This window comes from Tenrec ecaudatus, chromosome 14 (genome assembly GCF_050624435.1).
Source record: "Tenrec ecaudatus isolate mTenEca1 chromosome 14, mTenEca1.hap1, whole genome shotgun sequence".
Taxonomy (NCBI): Eukaryota; Metazoa; Chordata; class Mammalia; order Afrosoricida; family Tenrecidae; genus Tenrec; species Tenrec ecaudatus.
In genome coordinates this window covers 98,997,845-99,019,431 of record NC_134543.1, presented here as the reverse complement: position 1 = coordinate 99,019,431, position 21,587 = coordinate 98,997,845, and the positions used below count along the sequence as shown (strand labels likewise).

The 21,587-nt window shown below is 50.4% G+C and overlaps 1 protein-coding gene across 1 annotated transcript in view; it reads right to left on the bottom strand.

The window, feature by feature from the left end:
- The window catches only part of MAPKBP1 (mitogen-activated protein kinase binding protein 1), a 70,561-nt gene that overhangs the window by 17,402 nt on the left and 31,572 nt on the right, over positions 1-21,587 (bottom strand). The window contains exons 4-22 of the mRNA XM_075532351.1: positions 15,407-15,469; positions 15,124-15,181; positions 14,295-14,465; positions 13,892-14,029; positions 13,499-13,681; positions 12,853-13,013; positions 11,878-12,067; positions 11,196-11,342; positions 10,843-11,018; positions 9,823-9,914; positions 9,422-9,547; positions 9,051-9,121; positions 8,839-8,960; positions 8,542-8,617; positions 8,316-8,427; positions 8,091-8,154; positions 7,710-7,844; positions 7,388-7,527; positions 7,171-7,226 (exon numbers count right to left, since the gene is read on the bottom strand). Of these exons, the coding sequence (XP_075388466.1) occupies positions 7,171-7,226; positions 7,388-7,527; positions 7,710-7,844; positions 8,091-8,154; positions 8,316-8,427; positions 8,542-8,617; positions 8,839-8,960; positions 9,051-9,121; positions 9,422-9,547; positions 9,823-9,914; positions 10,843-11,018; positions 11,196-11,342; positions 11,878-12,067; positions 12,853-13,013; positions 13,499-13,681; positions 13,892-14,029; positions 14,295-14,465; positions 15,124-15,181; positions 15,407-15,469 (2,281 nt within the window). The remainder of the gene's footprint in view (positions 1-7,170; positions 7,227-7,387; positions 7,528-7,709; positions 7,845-8,090; positions 8,155-8,315; positions 8,428-8,541; positions 8,618-8,838; positions 8,961-9,050; positions 9,122-9,421; positions 9,548-9,822; positions 9,915-10,842; positions 11,019-11,195; positions 11,343-11,877; positions 12,068-12,852; positions 13,014-13,498; positions 13,682-13,891; positions 14,030-14,294; positions 14,466-15,123; positions 15,182-15,406; positions 15,470-21,587) is intronic.

The window sequence follows — 21,587 nt, the reverse complement described above, 5'->3', positions numbered from 1 at the left end:
TGGCGATGAAGCATGGTAGTAGGGCAGGAGGAAGGTCAAGGGAGATGGAGGAAAGAGCTAGGAGTCAAAGGGCATTCATGGAGGTCTAGACAAAGACATGTACATGCAAATATATATAGGAGGTTGGGGAAATAGATCTTTGTGTCTATATTTATAGGTCAAGTATTAAGGTGGCGGAAGGACCTTGGGCCTCTACTCTAACACTCCCTCTATGCATGAATACCTTCTTTTATTAAATTGGAACTCTATGATGCTCACCCTCCCGACACAACAGGTGGAGCCAAAATGGGTGAACAAGTAAATGTGGTGAAGAAAGCTGATGGTGCCCGGCTATCAAAAGAGATAGTGACTGGGGTCTTAAAGGCTTGAAGATAAACAAGCGGCCATCTAGCTCAGTAGCAACAAAGTCCACATGGAAGAACACACCAGCCTGTGTGATCGAGTGGTCCCAAAGGGATCAGTTACCAGGCATCAAAGAACAAAAAATCATATCATTGACTGCACACCTCCATGATAGGATCGCTGAAGACAAATGGGTGCACAAGCAAATGTGGTGAAGAAAGCTGATGGTGCCCGGCTATCAAAAGAGATAGTGTCTGGGGTCTTAAAGGCTTGAAGGTGAACAAGCGGCCATCTCGCTCAGAAACAAATAAGCCCACATGGAAGAAGCACACCGGCCAGTGCGATCACGAGGTGCCCAAGGGACCAGATATAAGGCATCATGCAAAAAAAAAAAAAAAAAGATATAAGTGTGTGTATGTATGTGTATTTATGTGTATATGTATATATCTATGTGTATATATATATTATATTAAATGAAGGGGGAAGTGCAGAGTGGAGACCCAAGGCCCAAGTGTCGGCCAATGGAGATCCCCTCATAGAGGGGCTTAGGAGAGGAGATGGGTTAATTAGGGTGTGAGGTAGTATCGATGAAGAACACAGCTTTCCCCCAGATCCTGGATGCTTCCTCCCCCCAACTACCATGATCCGAATTCTACCTTGCAGGGCTGGATAGGACAGAGGCTGTGCACTGGTACATATGAGGGTTGGAGATACAGGGAATCCAGGGTGGATGATACCTCCAGGACCAAGGGCGTGAGGGACGATGCTGGGAGAGTGGAGGGTGAGTGGGTTGGAAAGGGGGAACTGATTACAAGGAGCCACATGTGACCTCTTCCCTGGGAGAGGGACAGCAGAGAAGGGGGGAAGGGAGACCCCGAATAGGGCAAGATATGACAAAATAACGAGGTATAAACTACCAAGGGCATATGAGAGGGGGGAAAAGGGAGGGAGGGGGGGAAAAAAAAGAGGACCTGATGCAAGGGGCTTAAGTGAAGAGCAAATGCCTTGAGAATGATTGGTACAGGGAATGTATGGGTGTGCTTTATACAATTGATGTATGTATATGTATGGATTGTGGTAAGAGTTGTTGGAGTCCCTAAAAAAATGTAAAAGAAGAAAAGAGGAGAAAAAAATGATTAGGGCAAAGACTGTACAGATGTGCTTTATACAACTGATGTATGTATATGTATGAACTGTGAAAAGAATTGTATCAGCCCCAATAAATTGTTAAAAAAAAAAAAAAAAAAGAAAAGAAATAATAAAAATTAGGGCTGAGATTCAGGAGTGAGAAAATAATAAAATTATGGAAATATTTAATGCTCCTAAAAGTTGGTTCTTTGACAGGATAAACAGAATCAACAGACAGCTGGCAAACCTAACCAAAGAAAGGAAGGAACAAATTTCAACAGCAGGAATGAGGGATGAAAGAGGGGACATTACAACAGACCCTAATGAAATCAAACAGATAATTACACAGTACTAGGAAGGATTGTACGCCAATGAACTCAACAACTTGGAAGACATGGACACATTCTTGGAAAAACAATCCCTCCCTAGACTATCCCCAAAAGACGTCGAGAACCTCAACAGACCCATAGCAATAGGAGAACTAGAACAGGTTATCAAGGGATTACCAACAAAAAAAATCCCCTGGACCAGATGGATTCACTGGAGAATTCTACCAAGCACTTAGGGAAGTACTAACACCAATCCTACACAAACTCTTCAGGAACATAGAAGAAGACGGCAAACTCCCGAACTCCTTCTACAAAGCTAGTACACCTCTGATACCAAAACCAGGCACAAATAATTCACCATGACCAAGTGGGATTCTTACCAGGGATGCAGGGATGGTTCAACATACGAAAGACCATTAGTATCATTTGCCACATTGACATGAAAAACTATAAGACCCACATGATAATATCGATAGATGCAGAAAAAGCATTCGACAATATCTAACACCAATTCCTGTTTAAGACACTTGAGACGATAGGAACAGAAGGAAAATTCCTCAAGATAATACAAGCTATACATGGAGAAAAAAAAAAAAAAAAACAACAGCCAACATGGTAGTCAATGGAGAAAAGACGCACACAATCTCACTGAAAAGGGGGACCAGACAAGGATGCCCTTTGTCCCCTCTCTTATTTAACATTGTACGGGAGGTTATGGCTAACAGCATAAGGCAAAGAAAAGACATCAAAGGTATTCGTCTGGGGAAGGAAGAGGGGAAACTATCATTATTTGCAGATGATTGATTTTATATATGGAAAGTCCCAAAAGCTCCTCATCGGGAGTACTGGAAGCAACAGAGGAGTTTGGCAGAGTGGCAGGATACAAGATCAACAAACAGAAGTCCATTGGACTGTTATACACATCGGATAAGACCACAGAAGAGGAGATCAAAAAGGTGGTACCCTTCACAATAGCCAAGCACAAGTTCAAATATCTAGGGATATACCTGACTGAAAAAACAAAAGAGCTGTATAAGGAAAATTACAAAACGCTACTACAAGAAATCCAGAGCGATCTCAACAAATGGAAGCATATCCCATGCTCGTGGATTCGAAGACTCATTTTAGTAAAGATGTCAGTTCTGCCCGAGGCAATATATAAGTTTAATGAAATCCCGATACAATTACCCTCATCTTTCTTCAAAGAAATGGAAAAACTGATTACCAACTTCATATGGAGAGGAAAGAAGCCCAGAATTAGCAGAGACTCCTCAAGAAGGACACAGTGAGAGGGCTTGCTTTACTTGACTTTAGCACATACTATACAGCTACAGTTGTCAAAACCGCATGGTATTGGTGTGATAGATACTCAGACCAATGGAAAAGAACTGAAACCCCAGAGATAAAATCATCAGCATACAGAAAACTGATCTTTGATAAGGGCCCAAAAAATGTCCAGTGGGAAGCAGATGCCGCTTCAACAAGTGGTGCTGGAAAAATTGGATATCTACCTGCAGAAAAATGAAGCAAAACCCTTATCTCACACCATGAACAAGAATAAACTCAAGGTGGATGACAGACCTTGAAGTAAAACCCCACACTATCAGGGCCATCAATGAGGGAATTGGGACTAACTTGAGTTCTTTGGCACAGAAAATACAGAGGCTATCAGAAATAGGGAAGGACACAAACACAGAGAAGGCACAAATTGACAAGTGGGATATACTGAAGATAAAACACCTGTGTATATTGAAAGAATTCACCAAGAGAGTCCATGGACTAGGAAAACATCTGTAGCTATGACACATCAGACAAAGGCCTTATTACTAAAATCTACAATACTCTGCTAGCTTCCAAAAAGAAAAAAAAAATAATTTCCCGCTGAGGTGGGCAAAGGACCTGAACAGAAGTTTCAAAGAGTCTGAAAACCGAATGGCCAATAAACATATAAGAAAATGTTCCTTATCTTTAGCCTTAAGAGAAATGCAAATTAAAACAACAATGAGGTACCACCTAACACCCTCAAAGGTAGCCCAATTCAAAAAAATCAGAAAGCAACAAGTGTTGGAGGGGCTGTGGGGAGACAGGAACTCTCATCCACTGCAGGTGGACCTGTAGGTATGTACAACCACTATGGAAATCAATGTGGTGATACCTAAAACAAATGGAAATTGAGCTACTAAATGACCCAGCAATCCCCCTACTGGGCATATACCCAGAAGAAGCAAGAAACAAACCATGGCCAGACATCTGTGCTCCAATGTTCATTGCGGCACAGTTCACAATTGCAAGGAGTTGGAAACAACCCAAATTTCCATCAACTGATGAGTGGATTATAACACTGGTGCATACATACAATGGAGTACTACGCATCAGTAAAAAGCAGTGATGAACGTATGAAGCACATCGCCACATGGGAAGAACTGGAGGAAATCATGCTAAGGGAAGTAAGCCAAGCACAAAAGGACAAGTACAACATGAGTTCGAGGTAGCTTAAAAAAAATGCAAAAGGGGCATGGGAAAAAGCTATTGTATACAAACATTCCTGGAGTTGAAGACCAGGTAGTAGGGTAGTGACCAGACCAAATTCAGGGATATATATGGCAGCCAAATAAAAAGGAAGGGGGGAAAGGATAAACATAAAAAAGAAATGAGTAGTTGGGGCACAGGGCACTAACCCACCCAAGGGGAGGGTATTGTTTATATCTCCACAGGGAAAGAGGGACCAGATTTCAACCCGGTGCTCCAAGATGTAAATGCAACATGCCAGTATGGAGTAGGGAACCAGTGGAGAGGTCTGAGGGTCCGGCCCCAATCTCAACTATGTGGACAGCTGCCCCCCACCCCCTGAGAAGAATCTATTTCAGAGGACAGCACTGAATCTACAGCTCAGGGAGAGGGGCATGTCTGATCAAAGCACATGGGAGCAAATGATGGGGGAGGAAGAGAGAGTGGAGCACATCCTGGCCCACCAAGCCTTGAGGACGATATTCCCGCTCAGAGCAGCCAATCCACAGAGAAGACCATATGGCCGACCCCACTATGAGACATGGCATCCCTCACTGACCCATAACCCTATAGGGGACAACACTGGAGATACAGTGTGGGAATTGCACCCGATCTGATCCCACCACATCGAGGCCAAACACTAAGGGTGTGGGAACAGAACAGCAAGGAGAACAGAGCAACGAAGTCCCCAGGGAATACCAAAACTAGCCTTTGGGGCCAGGGCTTGGCACCCCATTAGACTCGACCGGAAAACACTCCTAAAGGCCAACAAACAGTCCTTGAACGAACTACAAGCTTTTCTTTTTTGCTTGTTGTTTTGTTTTGTCATTGGCTTTTTGTTGTTGTTTTGTTGCTTGGTTTTGCTCTGTCTTTTTTGGGTGTGTGCCTCTTATTATCTCCGCAAGTCTGTCTAAATAAGACAGGCTGGATGAACAACCTGGAGGAGAAAACAACCAGACCGACAGTTCTGGGGGGACATGGGAGAGGGGGAGGTGGGAGGAAAGGTAGTGGTGTTAACAAACCCAGAGACCAGGGAACAAGTGATTCAAATCGGTGGTGACGAGGGTATAAGAGGCCTGGTAGGGTTTGATCAAGGGTAATGTAACCAGAGGAATTACTGAAACCCAAATAAAGGCTGAGCATGACAGGGGGACAAGAGGAAAGTCAAAGGAAAGAGAGGAAAGAGCTTGGGGGCAAAGGGCATTTATAGAGGTCTACATAAAGGCATGTGCATATGTAAATATATTTATATATGAGGATGGAAAAACAGATATAGGTGCATATATTTATAGGTTTAGTATTAAGGTAGCAGATGGACATTGGGCCTCCACTCAAGTACTCCCTCAATGCAAGAATACTTTGTTCTATTAAACTGGCATTCCATGATGCTCACCTTCCCAACACGATTGCTGAACACAAAATGTGTGATCATGAGGTGCCGAAGGGATCAAATATCAGGCATCAAAGAACAAAAAATCCTACCATTGTGTGCTCACCTTCCCGATATACTCACTGAAGACAAATGGGTGCATAAGCAAATGTGGTGAAAAATGCTGATGGTGCCCCACTATCAAGACATATACCACCTGAATTTTTAAAGGCTTGCAGGTACACAAGCAGACGTCTAGCTCAGAAGCAACAAAGCCCACATGGAAGAAGCACACCAGCCTGTGTGATCACAAAGTGTCAAAGGGATGAGATATCAGACATCAAAGAACCAAAAATCATATCATTGTGAACGAGGGGGAATGCGGAGTGGGAACCCAAAGCCCATCTGTAGGTAACTGGACATCCCCTTACAGAAGGGTCTCGGGGAAGAGACGAGCCAGTCAGGGCTGTGTAGCAACAATGAAATACACAACTTTCCTCTAGTTCCTAAATGCTTCCTCCCCACCCACTATCATGATCCCAATTCTACCTTACAAATCTGGCTAGACCAGAGGATGTACAGATAGGAACTGGAAACACAGGGAATCCAGGACGGATGATCCCTGCAGGACCAGCGGTGAGAGTGGAGATACCGAGAGGGTAGAGGGAGGTGAGGTAGAGAGGGGGAACTGATTATAAGGATCTACACATAGCCTCCTCCCTGGGGGATGGACAACAGAAAATTGGGTAAAGGGAGACCTCAGACAGTGTAAGATATGACAAAAGAATAATTTTAAATTATCAAGGGTTCATGAGGGAAGGGAGAGAGGGGAAGGAGGGGGAAAAATGAGGAGCTGGTGCCAGGGGCTTTAGTAGAGAGCAAATGTTGAGAATGATGAGGGTAACGAATGTACAAATGTGCTTTATACAATTGATGTACGTATGGACTGTGATATGAGTAGTATGAGCCCCAAATAAAATGATTTCAAAAAATATTTCACAGTATATAATTACATGCTGTTTTGTGAAGAATCACTACGCTTTAATTATGTTCAATTTGTAGCAATGAAAATACATCCTGCATATCAGATATTTACATGATGATTCATAACAGTAGCAAAACTACAGTGAAGAAGTAGCAATGAAAATACCTTTCTGGTTGGGGTCCCCAACACATGTGTGCAAGGGTCTCGGCCTGAGGAAGGTGGAGCTTCACTGCTCTAACAAATGCTCGGGCGTCCTGAGCTGGCCTCCTCGCCTGCGAGCTTCAGGGCGCGCTCTCTGGATTGCTGCTCTTAGGACCTTCGATTTCCCGATTTCAGTTCTGTTTGGCCCGTGACATCCCCCTTCCAGTCCCAACCTCACCCTGGTCCTCTGACCTCGTGGAGCCCACGCAGGAAGTACCCGAGCTCCCCTGGGCCCTCACTGGGATCTGTAGTTGCTTTACCTCCTTCCACCCCAAGGTCCTCCCTTGGCCTTTAGGATGGTGACTTACCCGACTCATTTCCCAGTGGGACAGGCTTCGTGGCAGGGCTGAACTAGGGACCGAGGCTAGACAAAAACAGTCAGTCAAAGGGTGTGGCTCCTGGCCACCCATGCGCAGAGCCCCGCCCCCCACAGCACTGCCACAACCCCACAGTTGCAGGCAGCCCACATGTCGCTGCTCCATACGCGGAGGCCACCTGACTCCGTCAGACCTGAGCCCCACAGACCTGGCTCCTTCCTGATGCTCTTGGCTGGAACAGGCAGAGCGGGGAGTTCTTCTTCTTCTTCTGGCCCCTCCTCTTCTCCCTCCTTGTCACTGTCTGACGAGAGAGCTGCTCCAGCCGAGAGCACTAGGGGGACTTTGTGCCTGAGTCCGAGACAAGGAAGGGCAGAGGGAAAGGAGGCTGAGTCGGGGAAGAGGGCACCAGGTGGACTTAATGTGAGAAGGTAGCCTTGGGAGGAAGAAGTGGCTGGCTAACAGATCCGGGGCCCGGGAGGGCGGGCCAGGAAGACTGCAGCACACCATCTGGGCCCAGCTCCTCTTATTACCGGCTGGGCCCAGAAGCCCTTTGGGGTGATGATGGTCCTTGCTGCTTGATCCCTCGCTGACACTGGCGCAGCTCAGCCAGTCGCTGCCGCATGCTGATGGTCATCTCTGAGCTCAGGCGCCACACAAATATACAGCTGGGACAGAAGCACAGAGTTGGGTCAGGGAGGGGAGGACGGCCTTTGGGAAGGGCAGTGTCATCAGTCCCTTCTCCCTGGGCAGCCGTCTACTGCCAGGTCCGGTTCAGCCCACAAGTATCCCTGTGCAGTCCCACATCCCAGAGACCACGGCCACCAAGCCCGGAGACGGAAGAGAGGAAAGAGGCAGGAGACGTCCAGGGCCCAGACGAGACTCCATCCCTCAGGGAAGCTGCTTCCGCTCACCTGTCCCCAGACACGGAGATGAGATGTTTGCAGTCATTACTGAACTTCATTCCAGTGACAATCTCTGGAAAGGAGCACAGAGCAGGGCCAGTGAGCCACCTTGAATTCTCACCCGAGGCTCAGCCAGCATCAGAGGCAGGCCTGCTCGTGAGTAGGGCCCATGCAGCTCTGCTGAGTCCCAAAAGAGGCCAAGTATCAGAGGTGGAGCATGGAGACTACACTCACCTGAGTGGCCAAACATGGTGGCCACACACTCGCCTGAGGAGAAGTCAAAAATGGAGAGATTCTTGTCAGAACAGCTGGTGGCAATGTAGATCCCGGAGGGGTCTGTCTGCACCTGAGGAGAAAGCCACAGAGCTGGACAAGGACAGGCGGCCCTGGTCCTCTCTCTGTAGCCAGCACCCCTTTCTCCCAGGCCTGTGACCTCGTGTCCATCCCTCGGGGCCCGGACCTTGATGAGGGTGCCGTCCTCGCCCTGAGACCCTTTAAACAGCTTCTTCTGCTTCCCGCTGCTGATGTTGAAGATCCTGAGGGAGAAGGTCCGCAATGTGCACCCAGGGGTGACAGAAACACAGTCCTCCCTCCCAGCCCCGCGTCCTTGGAGGGGAGCCACCGCCAACACCCAGGGAGCCACAACCTCCTGGGAATGGTAAGATTCTAAAGTGACATAAAATCCTAGGAAAAATGACAAAACGGGAACGTGATGTCTGGAGGCAGCCCCCCAGGGCATGAGGGAAGGGGCACCCACCGAATATTTCGGTCCTGGCATCCAATGGCCGTGTACTTCCAGCTGGGCTCTACGTCCATGTCATAAAGGGTCGTCTTCCGAACCACGTGATGTGTCCGTGTAAACTGTACTCCATCTCCAGACTGCAGGGGGGACAGGTGGACAGACTCGAGAGCCCTGCTTTCATCTCCGTCATCTCCCCACCACCGACCTCGGGAAGCCCAGTGCCGTACCTTCTGTGCAGTGCGGAAGTAGATGCTCTTGTCTGCTCCACAACTGATCATGCGGACTTGCCCATCGCTGGCTGTGAAGGAGGGGGCCCAGCTGTTTCCACGCTCTCAGCACAGGGGCTGCCGTTCCTTTGCCCTCCCCACCCACCCACCCACACAGTTCCCCTCTCACAGCTACTCTTCACCAGGACAGCCAACAAACAATGCCAGATGTGTCTTTCTGCCCTTAGCCCAGCCTGCCGGCTCAGTATGCCCTGGGCTGGGAGTCCATCACCTGTCGCCCCTATCCAGGCCAACCTTCCCTTCTCATGGGGGTGGCAGGCAGGTGGCAGGGGTGGTAGGTGGCAGAGTGTGTCTAAGTGCTCTGCCCACACCTGCGAACTTGACAGCAGTGATGGAGGAGGAGTGCTCGTCCAGCGTCTGCTGCAGGCTATACTCCCGCCCTGCGTCCAGCACATGGATCAGCCGGTCCCGGCTCGCTGATGCCAGCAGCTTCAGACCTGGGATGGGATGAACTCCGTCAGCTGATGAGTGCCCAGCACCCAGAGAAACTGAGCCCCACATCCTTAAGCCACATGAGCCATGGAGTCGGGCGGAGTTGAGATGCAGTCCTCCCCAAAGCCTTCAGAGACAACAAATGATCAAGAAGGATCACTAACTCTTTTGGTAGCCAAAAGAACGATCAGCCCCATAGTCAAGAGGCAGGACAAGTATCAGTGGCTCTGGCCAGACTGGAGGGGCTCACTCAAGGCCATTCTAGGCCAGGGCCAGGTACCTGTGTCTGGCTTCGAGTACTCCAGGCACAGAATCTCTGACTCATGGGCCTCTACCTTCAGCATTTCACTCAGGGACTGCAATTCGTGGACCCTGCAAAATGAGAAGAGAGGAGAGGCCGTTCAGTGCCAGGCAGCAGGGGAAAGAATCATCACCCACCCCCTTCCACCTTTTCCTCTCCATCAAGAGCTGTTTTACTTTACCTTTTGGGTTGAACCTTTAGACTTAGAAAAATGAGTCAAGATATGTCACATTCAACTCTCTCACCTGGTCTCCCTTCGTATTAATGTTTTATGCACTACAGTACACAGTGATAAGGACCACGGAGGTCACACTGGTACAACATTATTAGACTTTATTTAAATGTCACCAGCGGGGGTTGCTCTGAGCTGGAATCAACCCAATGCCAATGAGTTTGTTTATTTATCCCATGAATGTCCTTCTTCTGCTCCAGGATCCTAGGAGCCCCCACGGCACATGGGTGCCATCTGTCCCAGTCTAGAACGGCTTTCAATCTTTGCTTGTCTTTCCTACCCTGACACCTGGGAGAGTGTGATAAGTTACTCTGGCAGGTGTACCTCAAATGAAGGTTGCCTGATGTTTCCTCATGACTATCCTAAGTTCCTTATACATTTGGGTCAAGAATACCAGACACAATGCTAGGAGGAGGCTGCATGGAAAAACAGAACTAAAAGAAACTTTCCATCAACGTTGGTTGTTGTTCAACATTTTATTGGGAGTTCTTAAGAGTCATAACATTTTCTGGGAACTTTTTGAAGCCTCTCCATGTACCATGTCACCAGATTCATGCTGCTGCCATAGGATGTTAACCTTAATGACTTGGCTAAGGGTGGGTTTTGCCATTTCTTCATTGTCAAGTTAGTATCTTTCCCCTGAAGATAATAAATTTTGTCCCCAACCCTTTTCAGCTAAACCCTCCTGAACCTCTGTCCTTGGGGACCTAAAGTTCCCCCATCCTGTCCCCTGGAGGCAACGGGTTGCACTCCAGAAATGGCCTTACCTGAGCGTGCCCATACGGTCCCCTGATGCTAGATGCTGCCCGTTGGGGCTGATGCACATAGAGCGGATGCCCACACGGGGGTCCATCAGGGACCCATCGGCTTTGTCTCCCCCAGGCAGCTCGGTGTCCAGCAGGGCCTGCGTGTTCCCATCCACATAGATGATCTTAATGAGGTCCTAGTGAAACAGGTCAGGAGAAGAGGTGGGTGAGGAAGGCCTGACACAGGACACCTGTCAGGGAGAGAAATGCGGGCCAAGAGGACACCCTTGTCAGAGTTTGGCCAAACAACATCTGGAACAGTCTGGTCTGGAGACCCAGATCCTGAGACTGTGGTGTGGGGGCACCAGGCTCACGTGGCTGAGGATGTTTCGGTGCAGGGTGGAGCCATGCACTCCAGAGCTCTCTGTATTCCACAGGCGGATGGTGCTGTCAGAAGAGCAGGTGATAAAGGAGCTCGGGGGCAGGCAGGCCTGTTGACTGTCCTTCACCTCAGGGTAGACCTGGAGGAGCACAAGGACCAGAGGGACCCGGGTCAGACCTTGGCTGCCCACAGAGATGGGACGGGATGAGAGTAGAGAAAAGGCTGGTCAAGACTTAGCCCCAGGCTTATCCCATAGCAAGCAAGTCATAATGATTAGCTCTTGTCTTTAACAAGTAAAGGAATATACATTAACCAAGCACCTAGTAAGTACTAGGCATTCTAAATCTCCCACTTACATTGTCTCCTTTTCGTAAAAATCAAATGCATCAGGTATGTCATTTCACAATTGCAGAAACTAAGGCTTGGTCAAGTTCAGGAACATGTCCAAAGAGGCAAAGCTCAGACTGCACAGGGGCATACTGAAAAACGTCTGAGATGAGTCAGCACTAAAATCCCCTCCCATCCTCAGAGCCAATTAACAGATACGAAGGGACCCAGGGGCACTGCTGGGGGAGCAAGGGTGCTGGAGGAAACAAATTCCACACTTGAGGAACTCCAGCTCCTAATGGTAGCCCAGGAAACACGGTCAGTCTCAGCAGACCTGGCCCACGTACCTCTACACTCCAGACGCAGGAGGAATGATACAGAGCTGAATACACCTTGCCCACTTTCTTGGGGTCCTTCACATCCCAGACATAAATACTATGGTCATTGTACACACAAGACAGCCACTGGTTTGCAGGATCAAAAGTCAAGGCGATGGTGTCCGGATACTTCGCATTGGCCACTCCAGCGAAAAGGTGACTGAGGAAAGAGGGGGGCAGGGTGTCCAGGACAGACAGGGCAAACTGGTGAGTGAGCGCTAATGAAATGGGGCACTAAAGGGAGGAGCAGCAGGTTGGCCAGCAGTCACTGGAGAAAGAACGCAGCGGCTGGCCTGGCATTCCTTGCCATGGGGCTCTCCAAAAGAACACAAGTTATTTCATAGCCCCCAACGTCAGGCAGGGACAGTGTGTGGCCGTGATGCAGCCAAGCAGATGTCAGGCCCTTCTAGACTCACGTCAGAGGACAAGGAAGGACACTGTGCAAACCACAATCATGGTCATATCTCATTTCCTACCAAATGCAGATTTAGTCCCCTCCTGCCCTGAAAGAGAAATTAATATACCCAACTGCAGAACTGCCCCGCTTCCTGACAGCACTGAAACCAGAGCAAAACTTCACTTCCTGCAATCACCCAACCCAAGGCCCGAGGCTACAATAAGTCCCTCCTACCGCAGCTGCTACCCAGGACCACCCTGAGGGAGAAAGGCCTGCTCCGTCAGGTTTCCAGTCTCTCTCAGAAACCCTAAGGAACTGCCCGTCTGTCCTAGCTGTGGTCTTTACAGGACAATGCATTACCACACTGCAGACTCAGATTACCACGGTTGCCCACAGTGAGCAAAAAATGCTAAAAGACCCACCTGTGCTTGACTGCAAGGGTCTTCCCAGAGGTCTATGTGTGCCCTCCTCTCCTTGCAGCATGCCAGGGACGGCCTGGCACAGAGTGGGGCTCTGACAGGACTCAGGGGCCCACCCACACCGCTCACCTGGCCTCTGTGATGCTGGCAATGTCTGTCCCCAGGGCATGGGGCCGGGGCAGCGTGCTGAGGAAGTGCAGGTTGGAGGGGTTGAAAAGGCGCACGGTGCCGTCAGCACAGCCGCAGAAGATGTAGTCCTGGCTCACCGAGATGCAGTGGGCCACTGTGGTCTGTGAGCACAGAAGCCCCAGTCAGCAAGGGCGTCTGCCCACTGCTTCACCCGACACCTCAACAGCCAAGAGCCAAGAGGCAAGGACAAGCGCAAGGCAGGCCAGCTGCCCTGGCCAGAGCCCCTCAATGCCCCTCCCTCTAACAGCAGCTGGCCAGAGGGCCCACAGCCCCGTGCAGTTAGGGGGAAGGAGTCAGCAAGCCTTATAAGGCACCTGAGGTTTAGGCAAAGACACACTCAGAAAAGGCCAGCCAAGAGAAAGGCAGCAGAGGCAGCGGACAGGGCCAGCACACTTACTGTGATGCTGTCTGTGTGCTGAGCAGAAGAGGAAAGCAGAGGAAGAGGCAGAGACAGAGAGCGCGAGCGAGCAGAGAGGTTCCCAAACACCTTCCTCCGCCTGGGGCCTCCCCCAGCGTGCATGCAGACTCAGGTGCCCCGGAGCCCGGAGGTGACAGACGGGAGGGTGCCGACAGAGCATTCACTTACCCTCAGCTCCACCCACTTGTCCAACAGTCTCCGGTCACTGAACTCGCATAGCAGCCCCGAGGATGTGATACAGAAGGTGCTGTCAGCCTTCTTCCCGCGGCCACAGGCTACATCAGTGAACAGGTTGTTCCGCAGGTCCCCCAGCAGCCCAGAGCGGCCCAGCAGGGGCACAGTGGCATTCACCTGTGGAGACACACCACAGGTGCCACCCACCCACCCTGCAGGCTGCCCCTGGAAAGCAGGCCCTGAGGAGAGAGGGAGAAGGCTTCCCTTGCCGATTGACATAGCACCTGGCCCAGCTGAGACTTCCAAGAGGCTTTTGTACATGCAGAAGGGGGCGCAAGTGGAACAGATCTGGGCAGGCCCCACCCTGGTGGCTACTTGCTGCCTCACCTTTGAGGTCTTGCTGTCATCGAGGTACCAGAATTTGATGTGCCGGTTGCCTGCAGTGACAAAGTAGCTGCAGTCCTCAGAGAAGGATACTGCTGTCACCCGACTGGACACCTTGTTGGAAGCCACTACAATGTTTTTCTGGAGAGAAAGTCAAGGGAAATCAAGGCTCTGCTTCTAGGAGCTGAGGGAAAAGAAACTTACACACTGAAGGAGGTTAGACAAGCTGTGAACTTGACCTCTCCTTCTGCCCCTTCTTCAGCATCCTAGATACCCAGTTGCTCCTTTCTGCTCAGAGTTCTCTAGAAAGGGACTGAGGCCAGCAGGCGGAAGTGAAGGCCACCTGTCAGCAGTTTCTTGGCTCCCCTCCCGGCCCCGCCTGTCCTGAGGCCAGCAGCCCACTCACCTTCCAGGCCCAGACATTGACGATCATGTCATGCTGGTAGCCCACTGAGACAATGTACTTGGCGCTGGGTGAGAAGGCCACACACGCCACGCCATACTTATGCTCCTGAAGCTCCGCCACCTGGCTGCGCTCCGACACGTCCCATACCCGCACAGCAGGCATGTGTCCACTCTGCAGGGACGAAGACCCCGAAGTAAAGGCCAGAGGCAGCCAGCTCCCTCCCCATCCACGGAGGCCTGGCCCTCCCAGCCACTGGACAAGAGCCTGCACATAAATGAAGGACACCTAACCTAATGCGCCTGCACATGAATCAAGGACACCCCCGGAGGGAATGTGATCAGTGTTGGGGAACAGGGACTCTCAGGGACAGGCTCCTGGCGTGATTTGGATGGGCAAGAACCACCACTCCTGCGGTTTGCTCTCACAGCCTCACAGGGCAAGTCTACGGGAGGGCAGCCCTGTTCCACACTGTGACCAGCAGGGGGACTCCAGGGATAAGGAATGTTTTAAGGAGGTGTTTTCCAAAATGTGGATCCCAAATTGGCAGCTTCAGCCTCACCGGGAACTACTTGTTAGCATTGCAAACTGAAGAGAGCCACCCCAGACCTGCTGAACCCCAGAGCCAGCAGTCTGTACTACGGGGCCACCATAGCACTTCTGACGTAGGCTACAGCCTAAGAACACTGCTCTAGGGCAGACCAAACACCCAAAGTGGACACCAGTACAGAAAGTCAAAATTGGCACCAGTCTTATGCGGGCCGCAGGCTGTCACTCTCTGCTAAGGCCAGGCCACCCCCTCTGCAGTGCCTGAGCTTCCTTCCTCACTCACCTCGCCGGTGACCAGGTACTTGCCATCAGGAGAGAAGGCAAGGGCAGTGATGGTTTTCCTGAAAGGAATGGGGGCAGGCTCAAGAGGGGCACTGGCAGCCTGCCCCAGGTCTGGCCTCTCACAGTCCCCTCTCAAAACAAGGGCAGCAAACCCGCAGTCCCTGTGCTGCTTCCCTCACAGGCCTGGGGCCCAACAGGGCCCAATGCCACAGAGAAGCAGGTGGCACCCCTCTGGCCGTCCCTGGGGAAAGGTGGCACTCCCCAAAGCCCCAGAGCCCATTTACCTGGAGCTGTTGAGGATGTGGTGCTGCTTGTGTTTCCGGGGATTGAAGAGCACAACCACACACCTGGGGAAAGGGAGAGGGGAGCACAGCCTTAGCACCCCACCTCAGCGGCCCAACCCAGAGGACCCCACGTTGCCAGAGTGCAGCTGGCTCCTGACAGCACTCTTCTGCCTTTCTCCCCTTCTGTAGCCCCACACGGTGCAAGGGCCTGTAGAGAGCCCTGCCTGCCCAGTGCTGTGTGCACCAGCACCGTGGGGCCATGCCCCATAGCGATGGGGTGGCCGGTCTTCCCAGAGCTCTTGTCCCTACCCCAGGGCAGAGGGCAGAGAGAAGGATGCACATGATTTGGGTAAGAACAGGCCTCAGCTGTGCCCTTGTTTACAGACCTGGGTTCCAGGAGAGAGTGGGATCTCTCATGTCTGCACCCATGTGTGTACTTGGCAAGAGCCAGCCCTCCACATGTTGGATGAGGAAGCAAGTGGAAGGTCAGGGCCCAGGGCCAGGCCTGCAGGGAGACCAAGGGGGATGGAGAGGCAGAAAACTGCCTGAGGGAGGGGACTTCATGGAGCTGCTGGCCCACGTCAGACTCTTTAGCCCAAAGAGCCTGAGCAGCGCCATTCTAACAGCCTTCAGGCTCCCTCTCCAGTCAGGCAGCAAGGCTGGGTGAGATTGCATGGAGACTGAAATTCAAGAGTGAACTCGAGAGAGGGAGGCAGGTAGGAGTCAGGGACAAGGAGCTGGGAGCCAACAGCTCGCCAGTGTCTCAGGGGCCGTGGCGCTCAGCAGGTTTAGGCCCTCTGCCCAGCTGTCCCCTCTCTTCATTAGCGCTATGCCTACTACTTGCTATTAGCTGGCCACAGCAAGCCTGGAGCCTGCTCCCCCAGGTAAGGGGGTTGACTAGGTAGACGGAGGAGAGACTCAGTAGAAGGCTACTTGTCCCAACACTGCCTTTTACAACAGGAAGCAGACGCAGGACCCGCATCTGGACCCCACTGCTTGCAGATGGGAGCAGGAGCTGCAGCACAGGGCTTGGTCTCTTCTGCAGACAGAGGCCTCCGGCTCGGCTCAATGAGCCAGTTCGCTATGCAAATTCCACTGTCAACTAGGGATTCTGGGATCTTGTAGGTGCACCAGGTAAGCTCACAGCTGGCTACCAGGCTGATTGACAGCCTTAGAAGCCTGAGCAACACCCTCTTCTCCTCAGAGCCCCTCCCCTCCAATCCTTTTTCACCCTCTTTTTCTTTGTTCTCTTTTTTATCCCCTTTCTCTCTTTAAACCGATTTGAAGACCCCTGCTCTCCACATCCCTTGAATGAGAAAAACAAGATGACGTTGGAAACACGCAGACACACACCTGCCCAGTTGCTCTGAAGGAGAGTCTAATACATGGGACTGGCCTAACTCCTCTGAAACCGAGCTGCCTGCACAGAGGATGAAAGGAACATGTTCAAACACTCAACCACATTCACTGTCGCGGAGTCGATTCTGACTCACAGTGACCCTACAGAACATAGCAAAACCGCCCCTGTGGGTTTCCGATACGAACTATCTAGGGGACCAGAAAATGTCATCTTTCTCCTTTGGAGTGCCTGGTGGGGCCTAGCTGCTCTCCTTGCCGTTAGAACCCCAACACAGAACCATGACACCCTCAGGTATCTGGGCGTCCAAAATTGAGAGATAAGGACCACTAAGGAACAGAGCCAGGGTTCACAAACAGGGCTTCTGATTTCTGGTCCTTTTTACACACACACACACACACACACACACACCACCACCACCACCACCCCCACCACCCCACCCCTGCAGAATCTCCGGAGGCTTCTGAGAGCACATTCCTTAACATGTGCATTTGGCCCTGCTCAGCACAGCTCCTGTCACATGGACTTTAACAAGAAAGGGGGGGGGGCTCCCACTCACTACAAGGCATGCACTGTTTCTCCACCTGGAACATTCTTTCCTCCACTTTCCAATTGTTAACGTCTAGTCCTCTTTCAAGTGTCAGGTCAAATGGCCTCTGAACATGCTTTCATAGTAATCTTCTATAATATTTATCACAGCAGCAATTTTACACTTGTTTTTTATTGTCGGGCCTAATTTTGCTGCTCCTATTGGGCAAACTCAGGAGCACTCGTGGCAGAGTAGATTCAGTGTTGGGCTGCTAACGACAAAGGTCAGCAGTTCAAAACTACCGGCTGCTCCTTGGGAGAAAGACGAGGCTTTCTGCTCTGTTAGAATTCAGAGGCTCGGAAACCCACAGGGGCAGTTCTACTCTGTCCTAGAGGGTGGCTGAGAGTCAGAGTCGACTAGATGTTAGGGATCTGGGTGTGATTCACCTGGCAGCCTAACACACTGCAATTGTTGACTAAACAGTTGTGGAGTGGAGGGGTGCCTCCCTTGGTCATTTAGCTCATCGCCCTGGCACCTCTCTAGGTCCTGCCTCCTCCAACACGCCCTGGGCCTCATCACTCAGTGTGAAAATTATGGCCTTGGGAATCAGAGCACACCTTTGAGCCTTGCTCTGCTGTGTGCAGCGGTATGCCTAGGGAGCAACAAAACCCTTACCAAGGGAGATGCTCACATCTAGCTCCTACGAGTAAATCGTGTTCCTCTGACACATAGGAAGAGCCAAAAAACGGTAGATTGTAGTCTCACTACCCCTGCGGCATTGAAAAGGAGCTCCTGGAAGCCAGGACAAGATGCTAAGGGAATGCTCCAGGTTCTTCCTTTGGAAGAACGCACACGTCCTGTTAGGATCTGTGAAGTAACAAGCGCCTTAGAGGCTGCTTTTTTTTCCCTTCTGGGAAGGCAGCCAGGAAAGAGCTGGGCAGAGCTCGGGGGAAGAAAAGATCTACAACTTTATATTCACTTAGGACTTCAGCTGAGGAGGTAGCAGGAAGGAACGGGGAGTTGGTGCGGGAGGAACTACCTCGGCAGCCAGGACAGCAGCACACAGGAGAGGCGTGGAGAGATCATGGAAGTTTGTGGCCATGAGATCTGAGCCTGCAGGCTGCCCTGCCCCTCCCCTCCTTCAGCACCTCCTCGGCTGCTCCCAACCACCAGTGTTTGAGGCCCACAGGACCGACTTAGCAAGCACTTTCTGTATTCCAGACATTTGCTACCCACTCAGCTTGCTGCTCTTCTGGCTTCTCTACAGTGGCTTTGTCACGCTGGTATAAGTGCTCCCACTTTACAGATGGAGAACTAGCTTCTGAGCAGTGAGATCATTTGCCCGAGGCCACACGGCTAACATTCCTAGAGCCTGGACTCCAAAGCCAGCGCTCTAAGGAACGCACAGTGAGCGAGGTGAGGAGGGGACAGGCAAGCTGTAGTTGGAGAGGAGAGACCTGGAACACAGGAGGAACACTGGCCCGGCATGCAGGGCCCAGGCCAGAGCCGCTGAGAAGAGGGAAAGACAAGTAGGGACTGCAGGGAGTGAGGAGTCGGCCCACAAGGCTTCCAGAAACTGAAACAGGCCCGACCTTAAAAATTGTAGCAATGAGCACTGAAAGAGATCACGTTAGAAGATCCTGGGCAGAATGGGAGAAAACAGTGGAACAAGCCTGCAAATCCCAAAGAGAGCCAGGCTTACTGATCAGAGCGAGACTGGGAGAGCCCCCAGGGGGGAACTGGCTCTTAGTCACCCTTCAGATCTAGAAATGAACTCACTCCTGTGGTTCAAGTTTAAAACAAACAAGTTCAGAAGGGTTAGGGAGGGAAATGGATGGGGTAAGTGACCATACCTGGTGGGGAAGACAATCAACGACTAGAAACTGTATGTGTGAACTGTGAGTGAAAAACGATTTGATCTGTCAAACTTCACCCAATGCACTATAAAGAGTTGAGAAAAGAACATTATAGCAGTTATCATTCAAAATTCCGATTTAGATATCTAGAGTATTTGGATTTTAATCATTTATTCAGTGTGTGAAGGTGATGTCCTCCAGGGATGCCACCATCACAAGCCTGCACTGGCTCGTGTTTTCTCAGGAGTCCCTGGGTGGGGCGGTGACCACCTGACTGGAGACTCGAAAGCTGCGGCTTTCCATCTACTCAGAGGCACTTCCAAACAAATGCCTGGGAATCTACTTCCAGCAAACCATCACAAGGGACTAATCTCTAAAATCTGTAGAAAACAGTAACATCCCAACAAGAAAAAGATAAATCCAATTAAAAAATGAGCAGAAGACATGGGCAATTCCCCAAAGAAGACGTCCAGGTGGCCAACACACACACACACACACACACACACACACACACACACAAATGCTACAATCACTAGCTATCGGCGAGATGACCAATCAAAACAATGATGAGATGCCACTTCACCCTGACACTGAGAGCAAAGGTTAAGAAAATAAAAACTAACGCTGTAGGGTGTGGACAGACAGGAGCCCCAGACACTGCTGGCAGGACTGTCAGGCTGTACCGCCACTGTGGAAGGCAGTATGGCGCCTCTCCAAACAAGTGGGACTAGGAAGAAGAAATGGTCCGGCAATCCCTGTCCCTGGTACACACGCTAGCACAGCGGTCTGGATGCCCACACTCATCACAGTTCTAGTTGCGATAGCAAGAAGGTGGAAACAACCCAAATGCCTTTCAATGGAAGAACGTAGCTTCATACACACAATGGAATATGATGAATGATTAAAGAAGGATAATGAAATTGTGAAACGCCTCGTGATATGGGTGAATTTGGTGGACATGATACTGAGTGAGGTTAGTTAATCACAAAAGGACAAATATTGTATGACAAACATTAAACTACTGTTATAAAATGAAAAACCAAGATAAAGGCTTTTCATACCCAAAGAAAGAGATGTTGATGGCTGTCAGGGGTGAAGGGGAGGGAAGGCAGGGAAACGAGGTAGGCTGGAGGGGAGACACGTGTTAAGTGGGGTCCAAAGGAAGGCAGTATTCTACAAGAGGGAGAAGAGTGGGGGAAGAAGGAGGGGCAGGACAAGTTATTGGGGTTTGACAGTTTCTTTAAATTGGTCAGTAACAGTAAGTGTAACAGCTCTTTTAGACTTTGTCTAGCAGGTTTTCTGCTTGTTTTGTTTGTTTGTTTGTTTGTTTGTTTGTTTGTTTGTTTGTTTTCAGAAAACCCCAGATTTTAAAAAAATTTTAATTGTTAAATAATAAATTTAAAAGATGAGCTAAAATGTAAACCCCAACCTAATTCACAATAAAACTTTTTTAAAAATCAATTATTGAAAACTATGGCTTTTCTACTCTGACACATGGGCGGCCATGAATTGGAACTGGTTGCTGTTTTTAATGTTTTCTGAGGCTCCTTTCTCCTGGCAACAGCTTCTGTTGGATGCTTACAGAGGACCCGACCCAGCTGGCTGGTCAGTTACTGATAAACCCAGCAAAGGGCTTCAGCTGAGAGCCGATGGAACTGGAACTGACTAGGGCACACAATCCAGCCAGCTGGCTTCCCAAACCAGAAAGGGATGGTGGTGGTGGCTAGGGCAGGACTGTACACTTTCTTTCGAGTTTGACCTTAAACCTATCACCACAAGCAGTGTTGCAGTCTTTAGAGGGCCGTGCATCGGATAGTTTAAAACATTAAGGTCACAGTCCACCAATTCCGAATCTCCCCGGATCACCTATCTTCTGTTCTTCCTTCCCTTTCACCAGTATCTGATGAAGGGTTCCACCCCATGGTGGAAGGAGGAAGCATGGTGTGTGTGTGTGTGTGTGTGTGTGTGTGTGTGTGTGTGTGTGTGTGTGTGTGTGTGTGTGTGTAGAACACCAATGTAGATGGAAATACGGCCGGCTCCATCCCTCCTCTAGCATCTTCCTGCACTCCCTAGGAAATCCTCAGGTGTGGCCTGGCAGATACAGCATGAGAGGAAATCACACATAGGTGGGATGCTCAGCTAAAATGTTTGCTCCTAATAATTCAAATTTGGAAACTTTCCATGCAGAAAGAGAGAGAGAGAATTCCCCATGCTCACACCTCCACTCCAGATACCCAAGTGAGGGTAGTCCTTGGCAAACGGGTCTAAGGTTCTCCCTTGGCCCAGCTTGTTGAGATCCTCCCAAGAAAGCAGACTGGGAAATAGTGATGTGGGAGCCTCCCTCACCACTCTTTGACCCTGGCCTGCACGGCCTCTGACGCCCACTGCTCCTGCCCACCACCACAGGCAGTCATCTTCCTGAGTACCCAGTTAGCAGTG